The 25,664-nt window shown below is 44.3% G+C and overlaps 1 protein-coding gene across 9 annotated transcripts in view; it reads right to left on the bottom strand.

The window, feature by feature from the left end:
* Window positions 1-25,664, bottom strand: part of EPB41L4B (erythrocyte membrane protein band 4.1 like 4B) — a 138,807-nt gene that overhangs the window by 30,618 nt on the left and 82,525 nt on the right. For 6 of the 9 annotated variants that reach the window (XM_070375144.1, XM_070375140.1, XM_070375142.1 and 3 more), the window contains exons 16-19: window positions 11,426-11,640; window positions 9,414-9,532; window positions 3,030-3,155; window positions 2,062-2,132 (exon numbers count right to left, since the gene is read on the bottom strand). In XM_070375144.1, coding sequence (XP_070231245.1) covers window positions 2,062-2,132; window positions 3,030-3,155; window positions 9,414-9,532; window positions 11,426-11,640 — 531 coding nt within the window. The remainder of the gene's footprint in view (window positions 1-2,061; window positions 2,133-3,029; window positions 3,156-9,413; window positions 9,533-11,425; window positions 11,641-25,664) is intronic. The other 3 variants (XM_070375141.1, XM_070375146.1, XM_070375148.1) reach the window with 1 other exon arrangement.

Genomic DNA, 25,664 nt, shown 5'->3' with positions numbered 1-25,664 from the left:
TGGTGACAGGTATGTGGCCAGAGTGCAATAAATGTTAAAGAAACATAAATGAGCAAACACGAAATAGAGACAACGTATTCTAGGTTCATGACTTCCTCAAGCTGGCCCCCCAGAGGCAACTGAACGCAGTCCCTGGAAGAACTCAGGGGAGCACATTACTCTGCTAGGGTGGAATGGGTGGTGTTTGGAAAGCTTCAAGGAGGGGTTTAGACTTAACCAGATGGAGGGAAGACTTCCAAGGTGGGAGACACAGTGGAGACCCAGACCTGCTGATGGATAAGGTAAAGTCACAGCATCACTGATTCAATGGACATGAATCCAAGCAAGCACCGGGAGATAGTAAAGGACAGGGAAGCCTGGTGTGCTAGTCTATGGGGTCGCAAAGAGTCAGGCACAACTTAGCAACTGAACAACAACCAGGTAAAGTTCCAGGGGAAGATCGGGGGCTTGTGACTAGAGGGGAAACCAGGGCCCATGCATGAGGTGCCTCAAGCTGAGTTGTTTATATAAAGGCAAAGGCAGTCACTGAAGGTTTTTGGCGAGGGACTGGCATGGTCAGACTTGCATTTTAGAAAGGCCCTTAGAGCAACAAAGGCTGCTGGTGAGGACAGGCCAGATGGAGCATCTTAGAAAACTATAGTATAGTTATCCAGGATGAGAAATGGTGAGGGCTGGGGGTAGGTTGGGAAGAAGGTCATGATAAGGAGTGGATGGATGTAGGAGATAATATGAAAGTCAAATTGGCAGGACTTGGTGACCAATTAGATGAGGGCATGAATAGGAGAAAGTCAAGGACTCCCAGGCATTAGGCATGGATAACAGGTAGGTAACAGTGACATTGGGACTTCCCTGGTGGCTCATTGGTAACAAATCTGCCTGCTGTGCAGGGGATGCAGGAGATATGGGTTTGATCCCTGGGTCAGGAAGATCCCCCGGAGGAGGGAATGGAAATCCACTCCAATGTTCTCGCCTGGAGAATCCCATGGACTGAGGAGTCTGACGGCTACAGTCCATAGGGTTGCAAAGACTCAGACACGACTGAAGCGACTGAGCACATGTGCACACACACAACAATGACATTAACCAAGATAGGAAAACTGATGAAATGGGCAGCAGGGTAGGGTTGGAAGAGATGAAGTAAGGTTTCAAAAAGTCCAAGAGGCAGCAGGGTATGTATCTCTGGAGTAAGACAAATTTATACCAAGAAAATGGACTAGGCATCATAAGATAACATAGAGAAATATTCATTTTTGTTTTTAGCATCAAGTATAAGAATTTCCCAGGGTAGTGTTCCCTAGATTATGTAAGGTGTTTTTTGAAATTCTTGTTTCTGGCCTTTCCCCACTACAACACCCCTACCCCCGCCAAAATGGCCCTACCTCCCACCAAAGGATCTGAAATGTCTGGAGGAGGACTGTAGTTTTTGGTTTTAACAAGATGCTGATGCAGTGTTCCTTGGACATTTTAGGAAACTTTATCCTAAGGAGACCCCACCAGTGTTAGCAGACTGCCAAGGTGTCCATGGGGCTGCCATGATCTATAGCTAGTTATTCACAGAGAGGTGAAGAGTGTCTACTTTCTATGAGATTAGGAAAGAAAGGTTTTTCTCTGGGTTTGGGTTGGTGGTCGTCTGGAGGTTTTAAAGAACATCTATGACTCTAGTACTTCCAGGGGCTCAGATAATGGACCAAGGGATGAGTCCTGAACTGAGCTGAGACAGCGAGCAGAAGCCAGGTCATGAAGGGCTCCCTCTGCTCTGTTAAGGAGTCCAGACTCCACCCTGACTTTAAACAGGGGACTGATATGGTCAGGTCAACATGCCTGAGAAGCAACTCAAAGTGACTTGCTAATACAGCAGGTAGAAATATTAAAACAGAGTAAGTGGCATTTTTGAGACATAAAGGAAATTGAGACCGTCTTTTTCTCGCTCTCTCTTCAGGCTCACATTCTCTCAGTTTTCTTTTTCTTCTCTACTTTATTATCAAATGCCCTCATGAGTAACATTTTGAGAATAAAGTTGATGGTACTATTGTTTCCTCATTCAAACAAGAAGCAACAGACCTTACATTAGCGTCCTGGAGAGTGGATTTCTTATTAATATTTACAAACGTTGATTCCTCTTTTCCAACCTGCTAAAGAAAACAGGCAGGTTAGTCAAAACTTAATATCTTGGCACGCAAAAATGTTCCCAAGTGTCCTACATTCAAAGGATTACAGAAATGTGAAGGTGTATCAAAGAGGTAGATCATCAAGTACTCAGTCAATAACCAGTTGTTGTTTTTTTTCCGGTGTTTATTTAATTTAACAAAAAATATTTTCTTGAGTCATTCCCCATCATGGGGATTAACAATCATTCAAATACAATCAATGCTTGCATTCACACTCTTATCGAGTACCTGCTATGTGCCAGCTCAGGACTGAATGAGAAACGGATGGTGTAGGAAAAGTCAAACCCACAGTTTAATTCCCTGCCTCACATTTTTAGATCAGGGATAATAAGCAGCTCCATGCTCACATAGCACTTAGAGCCTTCAAAAGAGTTTAGAATCTGTCCTTTCACATCGGTGTAACAAGCCTGGGAGGAGTCACGTCATATGATTTTGAAAGAAGCCTTGTCCTCCTCCCTCTAGTGAGTCCCACAAAGAAGTGTGTGGATGGAAGGACACCCACTCAGCCAGCCAGGCCGGCTGAGCTCACACTGGAGATCAACAGATGTAGCAGCCAGCGGCCCTCAGACCCACCACGGGGTACAGAGCTGGCCCTTTCACTTCCCCAACGACTACTGGCTTTGGGCCAAAACGTTCTTTCAGGTTTTGCTCTAAGATGTTATGAAAAACCCAAATGAACTTTTTGGCCAACCCAATAACTTCACTGGTTAATAATTCTTTATATTAAAAGCTCTATTCACTTAACAGGTGTGGTTCCTATGTCCCGGCTGGACCCAGCTGACACGGCAGTCCCAGAGGACCTCTTCTACACGTCACTGATGAAACCTCAAGACAGAAAATCAAAGGCTTGCAGGCACGCACCTGGGCGCTCACTCGGGACGCGTTCTCCAGCTGGGCCTTCAGAATGTTACACTTCACGTGATCAGCCACGGGGGACGGCAAAAGTGGAGTCTGGAGAGTCTTCTCAGAAACTTTTTTCTCTTCGGCCTGAGATGAACCAAAATACATGTAACAAATGGGAAACAAAGACTAAGGAAACACATACATTAATCTTTCCCAAAAATCATCACTGCAAATAACACAGAGACATGTGTGTCACCAACTCCTTATGTTTGTACCAGCGCTTTTACTATTTGCCAAGGATTCACAAGCGCATCCTCTCCTTCTCGAGTGAAGCAGGGAGAGGAAGTGGTAGCAAGCTCACGAGGACAGGACTGGGAAGGTCCAAGGAGACTCTTTCAGATTCATGCAGCCAGAGCCAGTGGCAGAATCAGGACTCAAACTCTGAGTCACATACTGTGACGCGTGTGTGTGTGTGTGTGTGTGTGTGTGTTCAGTCGCTCAGTTGTGTCTGACTCTTTGTGATCCCACGGTCTGTAGCCTACCAGGCTCCTCTATCCATGGGATTTCCCAGGCAAGAACACTGGAGTGGGTTGTCATTTCCTTCTCCAGGGGATCTTCTGTGACTTGTTAGTTCAAGGGTCGTTCGTATTTTTACAATAATCTTGCTGAAAACTGTGATTCTCCATAAGAAATCTGTATCTGTTACCTCACTGTAGAGTGTCTCAGATGTCAATAATCTAGTACCACCTTTTTTTTTTTTTTTTCCATTTTTTAAAGAAAAGCAATGCCAAAGAATGTACAAACTACTGCACAATTGCACTCATCTCACACGCTAGCAAAGTAATGCTCAAAATTCTCCAAGCCAGGCTTCAGCAATATGTGAACCGCGAACTTCCTGATGTTCAAGCTGGTTTTAGAAAAGGCAGAGGAACCAGAGATCAAATTGCCAACATCCACTGGATCATGGAAAAGGCAAGAGAGTTCCAGAAAAATATCTATTTCTGCTTTATTGACTATGCCAAAGCCTTTGACTGTGTGGATCACAATAAATTGTGGGAAATTCTTCAAGAGATGGGAATACCAGACCACCTGACCTGCCTCTTGAGAAACCTATATGCAGGTCAGGAAGCAACAGTTAGAACTGGACATGGAACAACAGACTGGTTCCAAACAGGAAAAGGAGTACGTCAAGGCTGTATATTGTCACCCTGCTTATTTAACTTCTATGCAGAGTACATCATGAGAAACGCTGGACTGGAAGAAACACAAGCTGGAATCAAGATTGCCAGGAGAAATATCAATAACCTCAGATATGCAGATGACACCACCCTTATGGCAGAAACTGAAGAGGAACTCAAAAGCCTCTTGAAAGTGAAAGTGGAGAGTGAAAAAGTTGGCTTAAAGCTCAACATTCAGAAAACGAAGATCATGGCAACCAGTCCCATCACTTCATGGGAAATAGATGGGGAAACAGTGGAAACAGTGTCAGACTATTTTATTTTGGGCTCCAAAATCACTGCAGATGGTGACTGCAGCCATGAAATTAAAAGACGCTTACTCCTTGGAAGAAAAGTTATGCCCAACCTAGACAGCATATTGAAAAGCAGAGATATTACTTTGCCAACAAAGGTCAGTCCACTCAAGGCTATGGTTTTTCCTGTGGTCATGTATGGATGTGAGAGTTGGACTGTGAAGAAAGCTGAGCACTGAAGAATTGATGCTTTTGAACTGTGGTGTTGGAGAAGACTCTTGAGAGTCCCTTGGACTGCAAGAGATCCAACCAGTCCGTCCTAAAGGAGATTAGTCCTGAGTGTTCATTGGGAGGACTGATGCTGAAGCTGAAATTCCAATACTTTGGCCACCTCATGCGAAGAGCTGATTCATTGGAAAAGACCCTGATGCTAGGAAGGATTGGGGACAGGAGGAGAAGGGGACAACAGAGGATGAAATGGCTGGATGGCATCACTGATTAGATGGACATGAGTTTGAGTGAACTCCAGGAGTTAGTGATAGACAGGGAGGCCTGGTGTGCTGTGATTCATGGGGTCACAAAGAGTCAGACACGACTGAGCGACTGAACTGAACTGAACCACAAGGTTTTCACAGGTGTATGAAGAGTTAATTTTTAATTAGATTTAATTTTTTGGAGTGATATACTGGAATACAAGAATTGAACTGGTTCTAAAGCCCATTCGAGGTTTTTGACGGTTGCTTAAGGGGGTATAGCTATACTGACACTAATGACCAAAGACCCACTTTGAAAAGAAAACAGAATGCTGCTAAAATAAGAAATCAGTGGGAATTTAGCATTGATTTCCCCCCTTGAATTTAGCAATTCTGTACTGCTTTTTGGATAGAAAATTCAAGCTGGCTTGCTGCTTCTAAGTCACTTCAGTCGTATCCGACTCTGTGTGACCCCATAGACAGCAGCCCACCAGGCTCCCCCGTCCCTGGGATTCTCCCGGCAAGAACACTGGAGTGGGTTGCCATTTCCTTCTCCAATGCATAAAAGTGAAAAGTGAAAGTGAAGTGGCTCAGTTGTGTCTGACTCTTAGCGACCCCATGGACTGCAGCCTACCAGGCTCCTCCGTCCCTGGGATTTTCCAGGCAAGAGTACTGGAGTGGGGTGTCATTGCCTTCTCTGTCAAGCTGGCTTATTCTTGCTCTATCTAACAAAGCAGGAGCTACTGTTCAGCTCTCTGACTTGACTCAGGTGAAAACCAACATACATTTTGGAAACCTTGAGTATCATCATTGTATTTATGTTTGCATAAAAGGCATCTCTATGAGGGGTAAACATCTGAATTACAGCAAGACTATAATTCCATCCAGGAGGATGGCTCCAGGAATGTTGTGCTTTCTCTCTTTTGTGTAACCATATTTTGTATTTTACATTCAATTTGAATTGTGAAAAGAGGTTGTATCATTCAATATGGAAATTCAGATTTCAAAACACACAGATGAATGGTAATTGGGCTTTGATATAATTGTCATTGTAAATAGCCCTTCTGTTTAAGGATGTCATTGAGGGATAAAGAAGTGATCAGATGCAGTTTTCAACTACTGATACAAATTGTCTACACGTTTCAAATCTGATGAAATTCAAATGTCTGTGACAATTTTGGGTGCACCTTTGGAAATGGGCAATCAGAATGTCTTCTCACCATTAACATATCCAAACCTTAGAAGAATCAGAGGATTCTTGAGACTGAAAAAAACCTTAAAAGCCATCAGAACCATTGGTTCCCAGTTGTGGTACCATGATAATTTATGATGCCTGCTGCAAGGATTGTTTTTATTAATGATAAGGAATCATAGTGTGAAGTCATATACTTGTCTATGTGTTAGGACAAAGTCATGGTTATCTGGCATCACTCTATTCTCCATGCTTACTGATCCATTTCTTCACGTGAAGGAGAAAAGAGGGGCATTATTGCTTGAGTGCATGGGAGTAGTAAAAGTTAGTCCTTCAGTCATGTCCAACTCTTTTCAACCCCATGGACTGTAGCCCACCAGGCTCCTCTGTCCATGGAATTCTTCAGGCCAGAATACTGGAGTGGGTAGCCATTCCCTTCTCCAGGGGATCTTCCTGACCCAGGGATCAAACCAGGGTCTCCCACCTTGCAGGCAGATTCTTTACCATTTGAGCCACCAGGGAAGCCCTGAGTGCATGACAAGTGCTCAATAACTCACAGCTGCCTCAGCTACACCTTAACCCAGAGCAAGCCATGATTGTTAATGTCCCACAAGATTCACAGCAACTACAAATTACATACAACTTGTGAGTTCTCTGCTACTGTATGCTATACTTTCCTGCAAAATATTTTTGATTTTGCCAAGCTCCAGGTAAGCCTTTGTTAAAATGATTTATTGTGTGGACTGCAGAAGAAAAGTTGAAAACCTGGAGACTAAGAGAAAGAAGACCAATCCCAGGCACATAATCCATTAGGCTGACTCCAAACAGCTAGCACAAGCCTGCTCAATGAAGATGTGTTGATTGAATGAATTTAAGTGCCATTCTGAAGGAAGAATTATTTTTCCAGCCAACTATCATTGAGGGTAGTACTGAAGAAAAAAGTAGGTGAACAGGATCTTAAAGTTGGGGCTCAAGAGTGATCAGAGGGACCCGAGGCTTCCCTACTGTGGTGGGTGAAGGGGATGGAGGGTCTTCTGAGAAACTCTGGAAATCTAGTGTAGGCTAGAGGGATGTCTAGGGTGGAGGAACAGCCCAGACAGGAGGTATAATGTTCCTATGTTCATCAACTTGGGTAAGGAATGGGAGCTTTCCAGGCCAGATCTTCCAAATAATTAATTAATAGTTTGTTGTTGTTTAGTTGCTAAGTCATGTCCTACTCTTAGTGACCCCATGGACTGCAGCACATCAGGCTTCCCTGTCCTTCACTATCTCCTAGAGTTTGCTCAAACTCATGTCTGAGTCAGAGATGCCATCCAAACATCTCATCCTGTCACCTCCTTATCCTCCTGCTTAAATCTTTTCCAGCATCAGGGTCTTTCCCAATGAGTTGACTCTTTGCAGCAGTGGCCAAAGCATTGGAGCTTCAGCATCAGTACTTTCAGTGAATATTCAGGATTGATTTCCTTTAGGATTGACTAGTTTGATCTCCACGTAGTCCAAGGGACTCTCAAGAGTCTTCTCCAGCACCATAGTTTGAAAGCATCAATTCTTTGGTGCTCAGCCTTCTTTATGGTCCAACTCTCACATCCATACATGACTATTGGAAAAACCATAGCTTTGACTATATGGACCTTTGTCAGCAAAGTGATGTTGGTAATTAATAATTTAATGTATAATTAAATTAATATAACTATAAATTATAATTTAAAAATAATTTAATTAATAATTAAATTGATATTGTTAATTAATTCCAAATTGTTAACTCCCTCTTACAAAGAGCAAAGCTAGGCACTGGGGTTAGAAAAAATGATCCATGAGTAAAGAAGACTATTCCTATAAGGATTTTTAAAAGTGTATGCAACAGTGGATCTCAACCAGGGGCAATTTTGCCCTTCAGGGGACATTTGGCAATGTCTGGAGACAATTTTGGTTGTCACGCCAGGATGGGGTAGAGGCCAGGGGTGCTGCAAAACATCCTGCAACGCACAGGACAGGCTCTCCCCCAAAGCATCAGGCTGAAATATCACTAGAGCCTAAGGCGAGCGACCCTAGGGTAGGAACTGAAGAAGCATGTGCGAGTGCAAAGGGCACTGTACTGGGAGTCAGGTGTCCAGGGATTCAGCCACTGCTCTGACTTCGAGAATGCCAGGTCCCTTCCTCAGGTCTGAGATGTTAAAAAGGGTGAAGTAAATGATAGATTGACTCCAGCACTGGCTTTCTACAGTTCTAAGGTATAACTTGGTTTTTATAAGGCTGCCCATTTGGATATAAGAACAGGTCTAGCCAAAGAGAACTTGGTCTTTGCCCAGTCCCTTCCTCAAGACCTCCATCCCTACTTTTTTATTTTTTGATTTTTTTTTTAATACATAAGCCAGCCTTTTATTTTTTGGCCGCATCATGCAGCATGTGGGATCTTAGTTTCCTGTCCAGGGATTGAACCCATGCCCCCTGCAACAGAAGTGTGGAGCTCTAACCACTGGACAGCCAGGGAAGTCCCCCTCCCTCCCTACTCTAATCCTTCCCTTCCTTCCGTTAGCAAACAGTTACTGAATATCTATGATGTGCCAGGTGCTGTCGGGGAGAGACAGAGAGTGCTATGGACTGAACTGTGTCCTCCCCAAATTTATATGTTGAAATCCTAACCATCCTTGTGATGGGATCTGGGCATGGGGCCTTTGAGAAGTAGTAATCAGACTGAGATAAAATCACATGGGTAGGACCCTCATGACGGGATTAATGGCTTTATAAGAAGAGGAAGAAAGAGCCCTCTATTCCGGCAGTGAGAAGGCAACTGGCTCCCAGCCAGGAAGAGAGCTCTCACCAGGGAACCAAATCATCCACATCTTGACCTTGGACTTCCCAAACTTCAGATCAATGAGAAATAAATGTCTGCTATTTAAGCCACCTGGTCTATGGTAATCTGTGATAGCAGCCCATGCAGACTAATATCAAGGAGTAAAACTGCAAACAGGTAAATGTGGAGGCTTCCCTGGAGGAACTTCAGTTAGAAGGATGGAGAGGACCACGAACAGATCCAGGCTGAGGGGCTCAGCACCAGAGGCAGCCCCTACTGCTGTAACCCACCCCAAAAGAATATAAGTGAATTTTGGCTCCTAAGAGACATGCCTGAGCAGAAATGTCATGAGAAGTTGAGTAGAAATCCCTCCAAGACAAAGGCACATGGTTTAAGAGGCAGGCAGGGTCATAATGAGAGGTGTGAGTGAACCCCAGGTCCACATGCATCACCCAGCTCTGGTTCTTGGCACCTTATTTATATTGATGTGCAGAGCAGGCCAGGGTCCAGCAGGCTTCACAGTTTCCAGTTCCAGCTTCTTTAGATGGGCAGCGGCTTCGCTGAAAAGGGCAGGTGTTCCCGGACTCAGTTCTGTAAGTGAGTAAGGAAAGATTGGAAGGGCAGAGAGATATAGGTGATGCAAGACACTTGCCAGAGACCAACCCTCAGAGCCTTGCTGCCTGGTTCCTCCTCTGGCAGCTTGAATCTCTCAGGAATGTACTAGCAGGTGGGATGTGAGAACACTTTAAGGTCAAAGTTTCAAGGCCTAAGTCCCCCATATGTGAGCTGGATGACCCTGGGCAGATTACTTTACCTCTCTGAGCCTCTGAGCCATTTTCAAATGAAAATAAAATTACTTACCTTGCAGGGTTGCTGTGATTATTAAGTGAGGTAATTCATGTGCAAATGCTTTATCAATGGGAAAGCACTATGCACATTAGAAAGATTCGTGTTCAGGCTAACAGGCAGACGAATGTGCTCTTAAAAACCATGTTATACTTCTAAAATCAAATTCATTGTATGTTGGATTAGTTCACCACCACTCCTCCCACTAGCTTGTTTACATCTGTGGGTACATTAAATATTCATTAAACATTTGGTATTCATTACATATTAAAGTTTGTGCCAGGCATTGATAGCAACTGGGATCTGGGAAGCTGGAATAAGGAGGTGAATGAGACACAATTCTAGTCCATTTGGGAGACAGACACCTGTACAGATACCCCAAATACGAGTGACCAAAGATTTATTTAATCGTATATGGGGGCTTCCCTGGTGGCTCAATTGGTAAAGAATCTGCCTGCAATGCGAGAGACCTGGGTTTGATCGCTAGGTTGGGAAGATCCCTGGAGAAGGGAATGGCTACGCACTCCAGTATTCTGGCCTGGATAGTGAGGATAGGATCAATTTTTCAATACCAAAGTGAACGATGAGTTACCATTTCTAGCTCAGCCAACCCAGAATTGCTATTCACAGTCTACAAGTGAAGGCTCAATGGCTCATCCTTTTCACCAGCCACAGACTCATGAAATATCAGACCTGTAAGGTTCCCTTGGCCATCATCTCAATACCCTCCAGCCCATTCCATAGTTGAGAAAACCCTGGATCCAAGAGGGGATTGGCTCAACCATGAGAACTAGAATCCAAGCCTCTTGATTCTCACCTCTATCTTGGCACTTGTTCAAACCACATGTGATAAAGAACAAGTTCTCCCCCCACCTCCTGTCACACACAAATTCTTTGGTAAAATATAATAAAAAGGATTTTCTAGAAAAAGAAAAGAACAGGCATACAAAATCCAAGCCCACATTTTTAATTAGTTTTAACAGATACAAAATCACCCTGTCATATTGCTAGAAACATTTCTTTTTTTCCCTTTTTTTAAAAGATTTTTTTGATGTGGACCATTTTTAAAATCTGTATTGTATTTGTTACAATATTGCTTCTGTTTTGTTTTGGTGTTTTGGTTCCGAGGCATGTGGGATTTCAGTTCTTTGATTGGGATTGAACCCACACCCCCTGCATTGGAAGGCAAAGTCTTAACCACTGGAACTCCAAGGAGGTCCCTAAAAACTTTTCTAATTTGTTTATTCTCCATTTCTGTGACTACTTTGGCAGTGTGCACTAGATCTACTTCACAGCTTGCTTTCAGAAGGCAAGAATGAGACAGAATGTGAGACTCAGTCACCTCACTCCCCTCTCTCTCTGTTCCACCGCTTGAGCCAGTGCTGGAGCAGAGAAACAGCGTGGAATGAGGCAGAGACATCTGCTCCCTCATAACAAAAGCAGAGTTGGCGGGTAAACCATAATCCCTAAATCACCTCTGCCTAATGCACAAGGCTCTTGTCTGCCCTCACCCAGACCTGGTAACCCAGCGCAGATATTACCACCATTCCAAGCTGCACCAATGTCTTGAGCATCTTGGAAAGTCACCCACGCCCTGCAGAACCGCTCCCCCACCTTGTCCCCTATGCCCCAACTTACTTGTAAGGGATTTGCTGCTGGAGTTTGGGGACCTGGAAAGCCCCTCCTTGTTCTCCAGGGTCAGCGAGAGGCCATAGTTCGTGTGGTGCTGGTGCTGGTGGTGGTGATGGTGGTGCCTTCCCGAAGCCTTGGCGGTGAACGGAGTGCCCCCGTTCTCCTCGAGGCCGAAAGGCAGCCGGTCCGAGCTGCTGAGCCCTGGGGAAGGGAGCGGGTAGCTGTGGAGGGTGTCAAAGTCAGGATTTAGAAAAGCAGAGAGTCTTGATACCCTTGTTTGTTCTTTAAATGATGTTCTCCAAGCATTGACAACCAAGAGAAATAGGTGTAACAAACAGTTCCGCAGAGTTATCGCAGAACAGGACGCGACGGCAACAACAGCAACTCAAAGGAAAAGCAGAACGTGGAAATTTGTATTTATCAGAGATGATAACCCTAAAAAATTCTTAAGTTTGAAATAAATCTCAATTAAAAAAAATACATCATCTAAATGGGAAGCATAAATCAAAGGCAATCATCAAATTAAAAAATAATTCATTAAACACCCTACCATAATAAGATCATGATACAAACTAGAAGCCTTGGAGTCACTTTCTCCTCCTCTCCATCAACCCCACCATGAAGAAAGCACCTGTTAAATGTTACTGCTACCTCTAATTCCAATTGCTCCACTTGGTGTTATTGCCATAAGGCTCTTGAAACAGATTCTCAAAGCTCTCCCAGCCTCTACTTCTTCTTTAGCCCATCTCTACAGAGCAGCAGTCAGAGAGCTGTTCTGCTTATGGTCTAGAGTGTGGCACTCCACCCTCCGGGAGCTTGAATACCTCTCTGCTGCTAGTGATTCTTAAGATGAAATCTGATGAGAGCTATGGATCTTCTCCGCAGAAAAAGGCACCCAGACACAACATTTCACACTCAATTTCAGGCTCTCTTTCACCCCTCCATGGACCAAGGCTCAGAGCTTGGTTTGCAAGAAAAAATCCAAATTCCTTTATGTATCACTCATGCCTGCCCCCCACTCCCCAACCAGTGATCTCATCCCATTCTCTTTGCAGCTCATCTTTGGCTATATTCTTCTCTATACCCCCAAGTTCTTCCCGTCCTGGGGCCTTTCACCTCTTTCTGTTCCCTGGAGTCGTCCCTCATCACCAAATTCAGCTAAAGCACCCCTTCCTCCAGGAAGACTTCCAGCCTTTAAGACCTAGATCAAAGGTCTCCTCACACCCCTAAGCAGAGCCAATCCCTTTTTCTGCTCATTCCCAGAGACCAGATTTTTGCTGCTTATTCCTTCACTCTGTCTTCAGGGAGCTCACACCCCAGGGTAGGAAACTGTCATTTAATCAGTTACAGTCACACTGGAATGAGCCGTGAAGGGAGTGTACAGGGGAAGGCAACCAGTTTCCTGGGGCTGGTAAAGGTGTTGGGCAAGGAATCATTAGGAAAGGGAGTCCACTGGGGGATATAGTCAAGTTTTGATGGACTTTCTTAAAACAGAATCTTTTTTTTTTTTTTAACAGGAAACTATATTTCTTGTGTTTGCATGAGATTGATAACTCCCCTCAGGGTGGACCTATCAGAGCTCTCCCTCTTTCCAGGGACTTGCTCTGGAACATGATCCAATCAGGGACAATCAGATTTTCCAGGAGGTTTAACACATGGAAACAGAGAGAAAGGGTCTTTCTTCCTTTTTAAGAGTCAAATAAGGCTTTACTGTGACTTTTGTGGGCCCTAAGCCCTTTGGCCTTCATCTCGTCTCTAGAAAAAATATTAAAAAATACATTTTATGACTGCATTTATATTATAAAACAAAACAAATATATTAATATCAGATATTAAACCATTTTCTTCAACCAAAAATTCATTTTTTTCTTCTGACTTTAAAAGAAATGAAATCATTTTTGTGGGCCCCTAAAAGCATTGTGAGCCCAAGGCCCTGCACCTACTGTGCCTCATAGATAAGTCAGGTTTGGCTATGAGGATGATATAAGTTGAGGCTACTTATAATTATATTCCCTGGACACAAAGAAGTATCTGTGGGAAGTGGTCAATGCACAGAGGGACACGAGATGAGCAGAGGTTAAAGCTAGATGAAAAGGGGCTGGGGGAACCCTTATTGGTAGCATTTGAATCCCTGGTTCCAGCCGTGCCTGAGGCTGGTCTACCACTGAACTTCTCAATTATAAGTCCTATTTATTTATGTTTGATGTAGTTAGATTTCTCCCATTTATAACCCATGTGCTCTAAATCAGTGATGGTGTGTTGTTTTCTTATTGTTTTTTGCTTATTTGTTTTGTGGAATGTCTTCTTAATGCCAAGGTGGAAATGGCTATTAGAATCCTAAGGAATAGTATGAGCAAAGGAATGACATTTGAAAAAGCGGAATGGCTAGAGCGGGAATGACAAGTGGAAAAGGTTTAAGCAAAGGTGTGACATGATTAGAGTTCCATTTTAGAAAATTCACGTGGAGGGCTGTGTGGAGGACAGACACCCTAGAGACTATGATGGGCTAGATGAACTCGGTGGATGGAAGAGGGGGGCCCCTCTGGGCTATATCTGAAGAAGTGCAGGCGGGGTGTGCAGGCTAGGCGCGCGGGGCACAGGGGGAGGAGGTTCAGAGGAGGACTCTGCTGGAGATACAGGATGCTTTTCAGAAGAAACAGCACTTTTTTTCTTTTTTTTTTGTACTTTTTTTCCTGCACTTTTTTGCCCCTATGTTGTTCCATGGGCTAGGTCTCTGGTTCCACCCTGGCTGCCTCCTAGAGATTTTGCTCAGGACAGTTCAACAGGGAAATAAATGTGTGTGTATCTAAGAATGTGTGGGTGTGTCTTTTCTGGGGTCACAGTCAGCCTCACCTCTCCAACCTGAAGCACAACCAAGGCTATTCACCCTCCTCATGGAGGCAGCAGTGGCAGCAGAAAAAAGGGCACTGAGTTGTCACTGAAATTTCTAGCGTCTCGTCTTAGTTCTGCCCAACCTTGTGCAGGAATCTTGGCCAGCTGCCCTGGGCCACAGTTTCCTTCTCTGCGACATGAAAGGGGTCAGGTGATTTCTGGATGCATTTCCAGGCCAGAAAATCAGCCTTTACTCTCGCCCCCAACTCATTTACCCGGTACTTGCTCTGCCCCAGGCACTGGGTTACATAGTTTACACTGACCGTCCCATTTTATACATGTAGAGGCCCTGCTTAGTTCACAATGGGTGCTCCATAAATATTTGATAAAAGGAAGGAAGGGAAGGCAGGAGGGAGAGAAGGAAAGAAGCAGGGAGAGGGGGAGGAAGGATGAATGCAGTGGTGGAGCTGGGATGTGACAACAGGGTGTGAAGTGCAGAGCTCGTGGGCATTATTTTCCCGTGTCTCCAGGACGGTGAAAATAATATCTGTCTTAAGGAGGCACAGAGACTGGGTGCTCAGAACAGACAAAATGCCCTTTGGCTTGGAAGGCTTCACAACTTGAGGCTCACCTTCCACCCACCCTGTTAGTAGCACACTGCTGCCCGCCTATTAAGGTCTGAATGGTCGAGGCAGCAAAAACAAACCAGAGAAACACTTAAAGCCAGAGAGACAGGCTGGGGGCATTGGCAGGACTTGAGAAGGGGAGAACACAGAGACGCGGAGGGGTCAGAAAACTGTGAATGTTTTAGCCTGGGGACCAGGAAAATGGCATGCTATTAACAGGAGAAAGGAGTTTGGGAGCGAGGACTACTTGGAGAAGAGAAACCATGATTTCATTTCAAATCGGTCACACTGAATGTGAGAATGAATCCCCAAGGAACAAGGTGCCCTACAGCAGAGATCTGGAGTACATTCAGGGCTGGAGGTTTGAGTAAGTTTTGAGTAAGAATTTCTGAGGAATGGTAAATAGATAAATAGATATCTCCCATGCTCACTCCAACCGACTCTCACTCTCCGCTTGGAATGTATGATGAAAAAGGACACTGAAGCTGCGCCCCGCTCAGGAGGAGGGAGTGCTGTGATTGATTAGTGATGTCTGCCATGGACTGGAAACAAGGCAGTAATATCATGTATCTTCTTGTCTTCCCAAGTTAAAAGCGTGTGTGTGTGTGTTTTATTTCTAAGAAACCCAGAGTGAAAAGTTAAACAGGGAAATCAATATATGTGCAGGGAGTGATAACGCATATTTTATGTGACTTTCACTTTACAACAACTGCTGGGGAAGGCTGAGAAAGAGACAAATGGGAAGAGAAATAGATGAGGGTCAGAGAAGCAGCATGGGTCTCTCAGGGTCAGAGTTTCTAGAAGAGCAAAGATTCCTAAGCAGGAGTGGAATGAGTTGGGTGCTTTCTCAGCTCATTCACACTGAGGACCGCCCAGGAGACCCTAACTGATGGCACTGCGTGGGGTTGTGGGTCCTTTAAGGAAACCACTGCTGCTGGCTTCATGGACTGTTCCCTGCAGAACTCCAGGGGGTGATGGTCACATAAGCTATGATGTAATGGCACCCACTGCACCTGCCCTGTCCACAGAACCTCAATGGAGGCCATGCCCACCTAGCAGCACTCAGCAGCTCATGAGCCTCAGGGCCCAGAGGCTGAGATCCAAGACATGAGGCCAGCTCCATGCTCACTGTCAACAGAGACTGAGGTTCACCAGGTTTCTGGCATTCTGGAAAGGAGGTCACAAGTCCTGGTTTTCAGAGGGTGATGGAAGAGGTGCACGCTTGCATGAGCTGGCAGTTGAGAAGGATCTGGTGTGAGAGAAGGGGGCTTCTATGTGCCTAGCACACACTAGGCGCTCTAATGGTTAACTTTGACAGTTACCCTGCAAGGAAGCTGGTGTGGCCCCCTTGTACACTGGGACTTAATGAAGGGAAGTAACGTGCCCTGTTAGTAGATGTGAGTGAGAAGTTGTGTGGGCATGCATGCTAACTCACTTCAGCCATGTCTGACTCTGTGCGACCCTATGGACTGTGGCCTGCCAGGCTCCTCTGTCCATGAGATTCTTCAGGCAAGAACACTGGAGTGGATTGCCATGCCCTCCTCCAGGGATCTTACCACTCCTGGGGATCAAAACCTGGTCTCCCGCATCTCCTGCATTGCAGGCAGACTCTACCACAGTGCCACCGGGGAAGCCCCTAACTGGATCTAATCTCTTCTCTTCCCTTCTCTCTGGAGAAGCCCCCTACTCTCATTTTGCTTCCAACTGTAGAGAAAACAGCATTCCTCCGGGGGCAGCCTGTGTCATATGGGATGTTCTTGACTGTATCAGCAGTGGACACAGCTCTGCAGATGCATGGTGGAGGGACCTTTACGGCCCTGCCTGATCCTGCCAGAGCTTCCCCACTCCCTGACTCTGGGATCCCAGCAGACCAAACAGATGGTACTCAATCAAAACACATTGCATGCTGAAAAATGGGATAATTTTTCAGAGATTTATAAGTATAATATTGTAACATTATAATAATTATTACATTATTGTACCATTATTACACTAATTATTATAATAATTATAGTATTTAGTAAAATAATGGTATAAATGTTCAAAATAATCCTCCAGAATCCATTGCCAGAATTATGACCTGTGCAGGGCAAGGATTGGGGGAGGGTCTTGAGCTGAAACTTACAGGGCTTTCTCTCAGAAATAAGGCTGCGAATTTTCAAGTGCTCAGAGGAACCACTCACACACTCTATAGCTCAGTCAAGTTCTGGGTGATGTGGGCTTTTGCAAGCAGCTCTGAGGATCTAATCTTAGACGAAAAAGCATAGAATTGTAGAAACAGAACCGCTCAGATATCATCCAGGTGTGCTGCACTGTGCTTAGTCGCTCAGTCGTGTCTGACTCTTTGAGACTCCATGGACTGCAGCCCACCAGGCTCCTCTGTCCATGGGGATTCTCCAGGCAAGAATACTGGAGTGGGTCACCATGCCCTCCTCCAGGGGATCTTCCCAAACCAGGGATCGAACCCAGGTCTCCAGCATTGCAGGCAGATTCTTTACCAACTGAGCCACCAGGGAAGCCCAGTTAGGTGGTTTAAGATGCTGGATGAATAGCGAAAGCACCAGAGGAAACCCCTTACACGGCTGCTAGGAATGCCAAATGACACAACTGCTTTGAAAACTAGCCTGGAAGATTCTCAGAGAGGTTAAACATTGAGTTACCATCTGACCCAGCAATTCCATTCCTAGTTATGTACCCAAGAAATGAAAATATGTCCGTACAAAGACTTGTACATAAACATTCATAGCAACACTATTCATAATAGCCAAAAGGTAGAAACAACCCAACCGTCTATCAACAGATGAACAGATAAATTCCATGTGATATATCTATATAATAGAATATGATTCAGTCATAAAATGGAATGAAATATCAATCCATGCTATGATATCTATGAACCTTGAAAATATTATGCTAAGTAACAGAAGCCAAACCCCAAAGGCCACATACTACATAATTGTTTATATGAAATGTCCAGAATAGGCAAATCCATACAGATAGAAAGTAGACTAGGACTGGGGAGGATGGGCATGTGGTCTCTTTTAGGAGAAATGAAAATGTTCTAAAATTGAATTGTAGTGACTGTACTGCTTTGTGAAAATGCTAAAACCACTGAATTGTACCATTTTTAAATTGGTGAATTGCATAATATGTAATTTATATTTTAATAAAGCTGATTAAAAACATCAACCAAGGGATATTTTTTAAAAAAATCAATGTACAATCCTTACCCTGGCTAATTACATCATCTATCTCTAAATCCAATGTGCAGCCAGGGATAACAAACAATGCCCTAGTCCAATCTCCTCATTTCACATATGGGGAAATGGGGGCCTACTGGGGGGAGGGGGAGGTGACCAGGTCATACAGTGGGTAACTGGCTGAGCTTGGGACACCATCCAGGACTCCGACCTCTCTGCTAGCCAAGCATCCCAAGTGCTGCCCATCTGCTGCATCTTTCCATCTGCCTCGGCTTCTATTTAAGGCACCAAACGCACTCATCGGGAAAATCCCAAGACCTCCTCCGAACCTCACTGCCTGAGACATCTCTGTGCACACATCTTGTCTTCTCAATGATACGGCAGGAACAGAGATTGTCATCTCACATGTTTTCATGTCCTTTAGTGATGTTGAGAAAATTAGTTCTACATTTCAGGAAAAAAAAAAAGAGACCTCTCCCTCACAATAGCTACCTAAATCCTTTAAACTGGCTCCTTCCCAGGCTGGGTTGGGCACCTCTCCCCAGCTTATTCTTATCTTACCCTTCCTGACTCCTCTTAGAGCCATTCTCTGCTCTCCCCTGCCCGGCTCTGTTTCCAAGGAAATGCATTTTCCAGTTTCCCTGCCCTCTGGTTTCTATGTAGGTTTGACCAATGGGAAGCACCAACAGAAACTGGAAGGTGGGAAAAGGAAATAAGCCAAGGTATTTCTCCCTCATTTCTCTCTACCTCTGAGGATGTTTTCAGCAGTAACACTCAGTCCCCTGGGGCTTCAGCTTGCACTAGACTGGCTTCCTGTGGCCCCAGCTCCTAGGCTTTGGAACACTGCCATCTCTCTTTGTCACTTTGTCTCCCCAGCTCTAGGAGTAATAAACAGGTTCTACTATTGTTCATTTCTGAGTTGCCTCACTGGTCACTTAAGCCACTTAGTTATTCATCCCTGTGTAATCAACTCCCTGTATTAAATTCCCTCTGTAAGAAAAGCCTAGAGTGATTTCAGTTGTCCTGATTGCCCATGACTGATACACAATATCTTGTTCAGTTGCTCAGTCCTGTCTGACTCTTTGTGACGCCGTGGACTGCAACACACCAGGCTCCCCAGACCATACTCAAGGGAGGTCCCTTCCTTGAGTCTCTGTTTAATGGGCATAAAAGCAATGCCTGTCACTAGGTTATCAAGAGTGTCTAGTGAGGTGATGCCATTGGTCATTGAATTCAATGTGGAAACTGCCCTGTGCTTTGCAGATGGTTTCCAAAGACTGGTTTAACTTTGTTTCCCTCTAGTGGTTGGCACGGGCATTACAGTATAGCCGACTAAGATTTCAAGAGGCAACCACCTTACAGGGGATTTGTCATTGTTCAGTCAACTGCTCAGTAGTATCTGACTCTTTGTGACCCCATGGACTGCAGCACGCCAGGCTTCCCTGTCCTTCACCATCTCCTGGAGCTTGCTCAAACTCATGTCCATTGAGTTGGTGATGCCATCCAACCATCTCATCTTCTGTCATCCCCTTCTCCTGTCTTCAATCTTTTCCAGCATTAGGGTCTTTTCTAGTGAGTTGGCTCTTGGCATCAGGTGGCCAAAGTAGGGGAGCTTAAGATTCAGCATCAGTTCTTCTTATGAATATTCAGGACTGATTTTCTTTAGGATTGACTGTTTGGATCTCCTTGCAGTCCAAGAACTCTCAAACATCTTCTCCAACATCACAGTTCAAAAGCAACAGTTCTTCAGTGCTCAGACTTCTTTATGGTTCAACTCTCACGTCCATACATAACCACTGGAAAAACCATAGCTATGACTATACAGACCGTTGTTGGCAAACTAATGTCTCTGCTTTTTAATATTCTGTCTAGGTTTGTCATAGCTTTTCTTCCAAGGAGCAAGTGTCTTTTAATTTCATGACTGCAGTCACCATCTGCAGTAATTTTGGAGCCCGAGAAAATAAAAAATCTGTAACTGTTTCCGTTGTTTTCCCCTTTATTTGCCATGAAGTGACGGGACCGGATGGCATGATCTTAGGTTTTTGAATGCTCAGTTTTAAGCCAGTTTTTTTCACTCTCCTCTTTCACCTTCAAGAGGCTCTTTAGTTTCTCTTCACTTCTGCCGTAAGGCAGATAAGACACAATATCTATCCGTGTCTATTTCTGGATTCTTCATATTTTTATTGATCTATTTGTGTATTGCTAAACCAGCGCCAGACTGTCTTTTTAAAATACATTTTTATAGTTTTATTTATTTTTGGCTGTGCTGGGTCTTTGTTGCTGTGTGGGCTTTTCTCTAACTGTGGTGAGTAGGGGGCACTCTTCATTGCAGTGCATGGATTCTCTTTGCAGGGGCCTCACTTGTTGCGGAGCACAGGCTCTATAGTTGTGGCACAGGGGCTAAGTTGCTCCATGGCATGTGGGATCTTCCCAGACCAGGGATCAAACTCGATTCTCTTGCACTGGCAGACAGATTCTTTACCACTGAGGCAACGGGGAGGCCCAGCAAACTGTCTTAATTCCTTTTGTTTTACTATTTGAGTCTTAAATATCTGACGGGACAAGTCCTGTTTCCTTTCTCCCATCGTTTTTCTTTTTGTCTCGGCTATCCTCATGCATTCACTCTTCCAGATTACAATTCAAGTTACTACCAAAAAAAAAAAAAAATCCCACTGGGATTATGATTTGAAGCATTAAATGTAATTGATTTGGGAGAATGAATTCACAAGGTATTTCTTAGCATTTATTCAGATCCTCTTAAATGTTCTTCAGTCAGAATTTAAACTTTTCTGTAACGGTATGGAGCATATCTTACTAACTTCATTCCTAGCTATACATCAGTGCTGTCACAGTTGGAAATGGGACCTCATTATTACATTTCTTCTCTTTTTTTTTTTCTACCAGATATATAAAACTGCTAACTTTAGGCTATTTCTGCCTCTGGTCACTTTGCTGGACTCATTAATTGGAATTCACTTGTATTTTAGGGATAATCACATGACTTTTGTTTTTGCCTTTCCAGCATTTCTTCTTTATTTATTTTTAATTGGAGGATAATTATTTTCCAATACTGTGTTGGTTTCTGCCATACACTAACATGAGTCAGCCACAGGTATACGTATATCCCTGCCCTATGAACCTCCCTCCCACCTCCCATTTCCCACCACATCCCACCCCAGCATTTATCTTTATTTTGCTTTCCTGGCGTATTGCATTGGTAAGGCCTCCTGAATGATACTGAATATTAGCAGCCATCTTTGCCTTATTTCTAAAATCGGTAGATTATCTCATGTTTCAATATTAAATGTTGATTTGTGACAAATTGTAAACTAGGTTAGAGACAGTCCTTCTACTCGTAGCCTACTAAGAATCTTGAAAGATTAGTATGACTTATCTGAGTGAATCCACTCTGTTCCTAAGTGAACACTACTTTAAAGAGCTTTAAAAAAAAATCTGTTCTCAAACTCGCTTTGATTTTACCATCAAACTTATCACTCCAGGTTTTAGAATTTAGTTTTCAAGAATCTGTATGACATTTCCCTGTCTATTCTTCTGGCATTTCCCCAAGACCCTACAGTTTTTCAAAGAGTACTGGTAGGTTCAGCAATGACATATTCAAATTTTCTTCAAGGCCTTTTTTTTTTTTCCCTGAACCTGAAGACTTTAACTGTAAAGCTTTAACTTTAAAAAAGACTTTAACTGTAAAGTATTTCCTGACTACTCTGTCTTATCTTCAACTTCAATTTCATCCTCTTGGTTCTTTTTACCTTCTGTAGTTAGTATACTGACTAGCTTCCTTGTCAAAAGAGAAAAGCAAAGCAGAAGTTGAGCAGCTCTTCTTCTGTCCTGTTAATTCCATATACCATCCTCAAGATGGCTCTGCTATTAAATAGTTCATCTTTTTGCTCCAACCAAAGCGTGCATCTATAGAGGTCCTTTTAAAAAAGGTCTCATCCCTTGTTTTTATATGTTCTACCTTCTTCTCCTACCTTTGCCACCTGATGCGAAGAACTGACTCACTGGAAAAGACCCTGGTGCTGGGAAAGATTGAAGGGAGGAGGATAAAGGGACGACAGAGGATGAGATGGTTGTATGGCATCACCGACTCAATGGACATGAGTTTGAGCAAACTCTGGGAATTGGTGATACACAGGGAGGCCTGGCATGCTGCAGTTCATGGGGTCTCAAAGAGTCGGACATGACTGAGCTGAACTGACTTTCTTCTCTTTAATACACTGTTTTAAACTGTGGGTTCTGAATGCCTTCCTCTTTCAGATTACCTGATATTTTCAGTTTTTACATTTTCAGAATGTAAAAGTATTCCCTCTTAGATCTACCCTCTGTTTGATATTTTTGAAATCTAATCTTCTACAGATTAGAATACATGGGGGATTACACCCTGAATTCCACTCATTTCATATTATTGATTCTAAGACACCAGGATCATTTTCTTCCGAGGGTCTTGTCACCCACACATTCCAACTCAGTCTTCCTCGCTGACCCAGCATTAACAACGCAACACCAGCAGTGTTTCTTCTACCTTCCAAACAACCAAATCATCAGCCAGAAAGGCCAAGGCCTCAACGGATGCTCCGCTTGCAACTGAATGCCAGTGTCTGGATGGCCAAGAAGTTCCCCAAGGTGATAGGCCAGCATGCAGTCTCCTGGGAGAGCACAATGACATTCTCCATCCAAGGCCCTCTGGTGCCTCCTCTGGGCTGCTCAGTTCACCCTTAGGTGCTGCCTGTAATCAGCTGCTCTTTTACCTACGCTGGCTCATGTCTTGACCTCATAGCAGGGTTCCCAGAGGCAAGAACAGCTTCTTGGTAGTCTACACAGCAGCACATCAGTTCTCTAAACACCTTCCAGAGGAGCCTGCTTGGGTCAAACTGGCACCTGTTTTACTTTTAGCCTAAGTGGGGGCAACTCCATGTTCCTAATCAGAACTAAAGCATTAGGGTGAAGTGAAAGTTGCTCAGTCGTGTCCGACTCTTTGCAACGCCATGGACTATACAGTCCATGGAATTCTCCAGGCCAGAATACTGGAGTGGGTAGTCTTTCCCTTCTCCGGGGAATCTTCCCAACCCAGGGATTGAACCCAGGTCTCCCATTGTAGGTGGATTCCTTACCAGCTGAACCACAAAGGAAGCCCAAGCATTGGGGAGATGCTGACAAATATCTCAGTAGAACATCCCAATTAATAGGCTTCAGAAGGTTGCAAGTAGGTTAAACCATTTGTTCTCTTGGTTGTTGGAGCAAGTGAACAGGACTGGGGGAGCCTAGAGACTCAAGCAGCCTAGGGACTCAAGCAGCCTAGAGACTCAAGCAGCCTAGGGACTCAAGCAGCCTTGTCTGCTTACTCCAGTGTGTTCTGTGTGCTGTGTTTAGTCACTCCGTTGTATCTGACTCTTTGTGACCCCATGGACTATAGCCTGCCAGGCTCCTCTGTCGATGGGGATTCTCCAGGCAAGAATACTGGAGTGGGTTGCCATGCCCTCCCTTCTCCAGGAGATCTTCCCAACCCAGGTATCCAACTCAGGTCTCTGCATCGCAGGGGGATTCTTTACCATCTAAGTCACCAGGGAAGCCCAAGAACACTGGAGTGGGTAGCCTATCTTTTCTCCAGGGGATCTTCCTGTCCCAGGAATCGAACCAGGGTCTCCTGCATTGCAGGCGGATTCTTTACCAGCTGAGCTAGCAGGGAAGCCACCACCCCCCGCCCCACCCAGTGTGCTATACAACAACACAGTTTCTATGGGTGCCAAGGACAAGAAAAGGCTGGGAAGCACCATTTCTGGTCCATAATTCAGTCCATTAGCCTGGAATCGTGGCTCTTGATTGGGACTCTCCTAGCAGAATCCACTCAAGTACCATGACATCACAGCAGATGGTGTCAGCCAGAATCCTGCCTCCTGACTGTGCATTAATCATGATCTCTAAATACCCTTGGGGGAGAGGCAGGGAAGCACTCACCTTCTGAATGCCCTGCACTGTGCCATCTATTAATTTACTTAATCTTTCAACATTTGAATAAGGAACAATTATTATTATCCTTATTTTACAGATTAGGAAACAGGACCAGAGAGACTAATTAACTCTCCCAAAGAGACACAGCTAGTAAATGGCAGAGCTGGGATCTGAACCCAGACGATGACTGTAGAGCCCTGTGCGCTCCTCAGTGCTAGGAGACTGTGGATCCCTGGGGATGAGGAAAGCTGCAGTACTGTGACGTTAAAAGGATGCTAATTGGCACTTAGCTTTGGCTGTGCTGCCCTTTAGCTATGGCCTTAGGTAACTCATTTCACCTCTCCGAGCCCCAGATGCTGCATTTTTGGACAAAGATTTATTAAGCATTTATATGTTAGGAACTCAGTTTAATGAAATAATTTGATCTCTGCCACGTCTGGCTGAGATAGGAGAAGGTGCATTTACCCATCACGGTTTCCAGGACATCTGTCACTTATTTCCATTTTAATTTAGCAGAAACTAAACAGAGTAGGCCTTACACCAACACACTGTTGCAAGTTCTTTTTGATTTAGTGCAAGCATACCACTTGGTGGTAATAGTTGAAAACCATACCTTTCTCGTACGGTTTCAGAAGGAAACCGTACCTACGTCTTAGAAATGTGACACGTTACAAATATTAGGTCTATTAATTAGGGATGATTTCCCACAGTAACTTAGTGGTTATATTTTTTTAAAAGCGACCAGAGAGAAACAATGCCACCACCTCATTTTTCTCTTGTTTGAAAAGGTCAAAATCACTTTTTTGGGTTTTTTTGCATGGTTTAATCTTTTATATGAGCTACTAATTGGCAGGAAAAAATTTTCCCCAATTTGTAAATATTTCAAGACATTTTCCAGGCAATCAACTTAGAACTGTCTAATGAGTGTTAACACAGGTGGTATCTGAATCCATAGACTGAACGCTCTTGTTTTCAATAGTTGATTAAATGCATGTGTGGTCAATTGCTCGGTTGTGTCCAACTCTTTGTGACTCCATGGACTGCAGGCCACCAGGCTCCTCTGTCCACAGGATTTCCTAGGCAAGAACAGTGGGGTGGGTTGCCATTTCCTCCACCAAGGGATCCTCCCAACTCAGGGAGTGAACCCACGTCTTCTGCACTGCAGGCTCGTTCTCTACCACTGAGCCACCAAAGAAGCCCAGTTTATTAGATGCCTGGTGCCAAAGACACCTGGTGCCAAATTCTCAAAAGCAATTCCCAGTGCCTATACAGTACCTGGCACAGGGAGGCAGCAGACCAAATATCTGTTGGATGGATGGTATAGTGCATTAAACTGGACTCTCCCTCGGTAACTTATCAAGTGTCCATTCATAACAGCTGCCTTTACTCTAGTCATGAATTCCCCAGTTGTCCCTAATGTTACATATGATCTCAGCAAAACTGCAGAGAAAAACATTACACATCTTAAGGAATGATGAGGTTTGTTTGGTGGTAACTGGGTCTCCGTCCCACGTAAGCTACAGCAGGATATGTTTCCATGTGTCAGTCTGGAGTTTTCCTTTGGTGACTCTGCTGTCCATTGGTTTCAATGAATGACTGTAAGCAAGTCAAACATCTGCC

Source organism: Bos mutus, chromosome 8 (assembly GCF_027580195.1).
Source record: "Bos mutus isolate GX-2022 chromosome 8, NWIPB_WYAK_1.1, whole genome shotgun sequence".
Taxonomy (NCBI): Eukaryota; Metazoa; Chordata; class Mammalia; order Artiodactyla; family Bovidae; genus Bos; species Bos mutus.
This window is presented reverse-complemented; position numbering and strand designations above follow the sequence as displayed.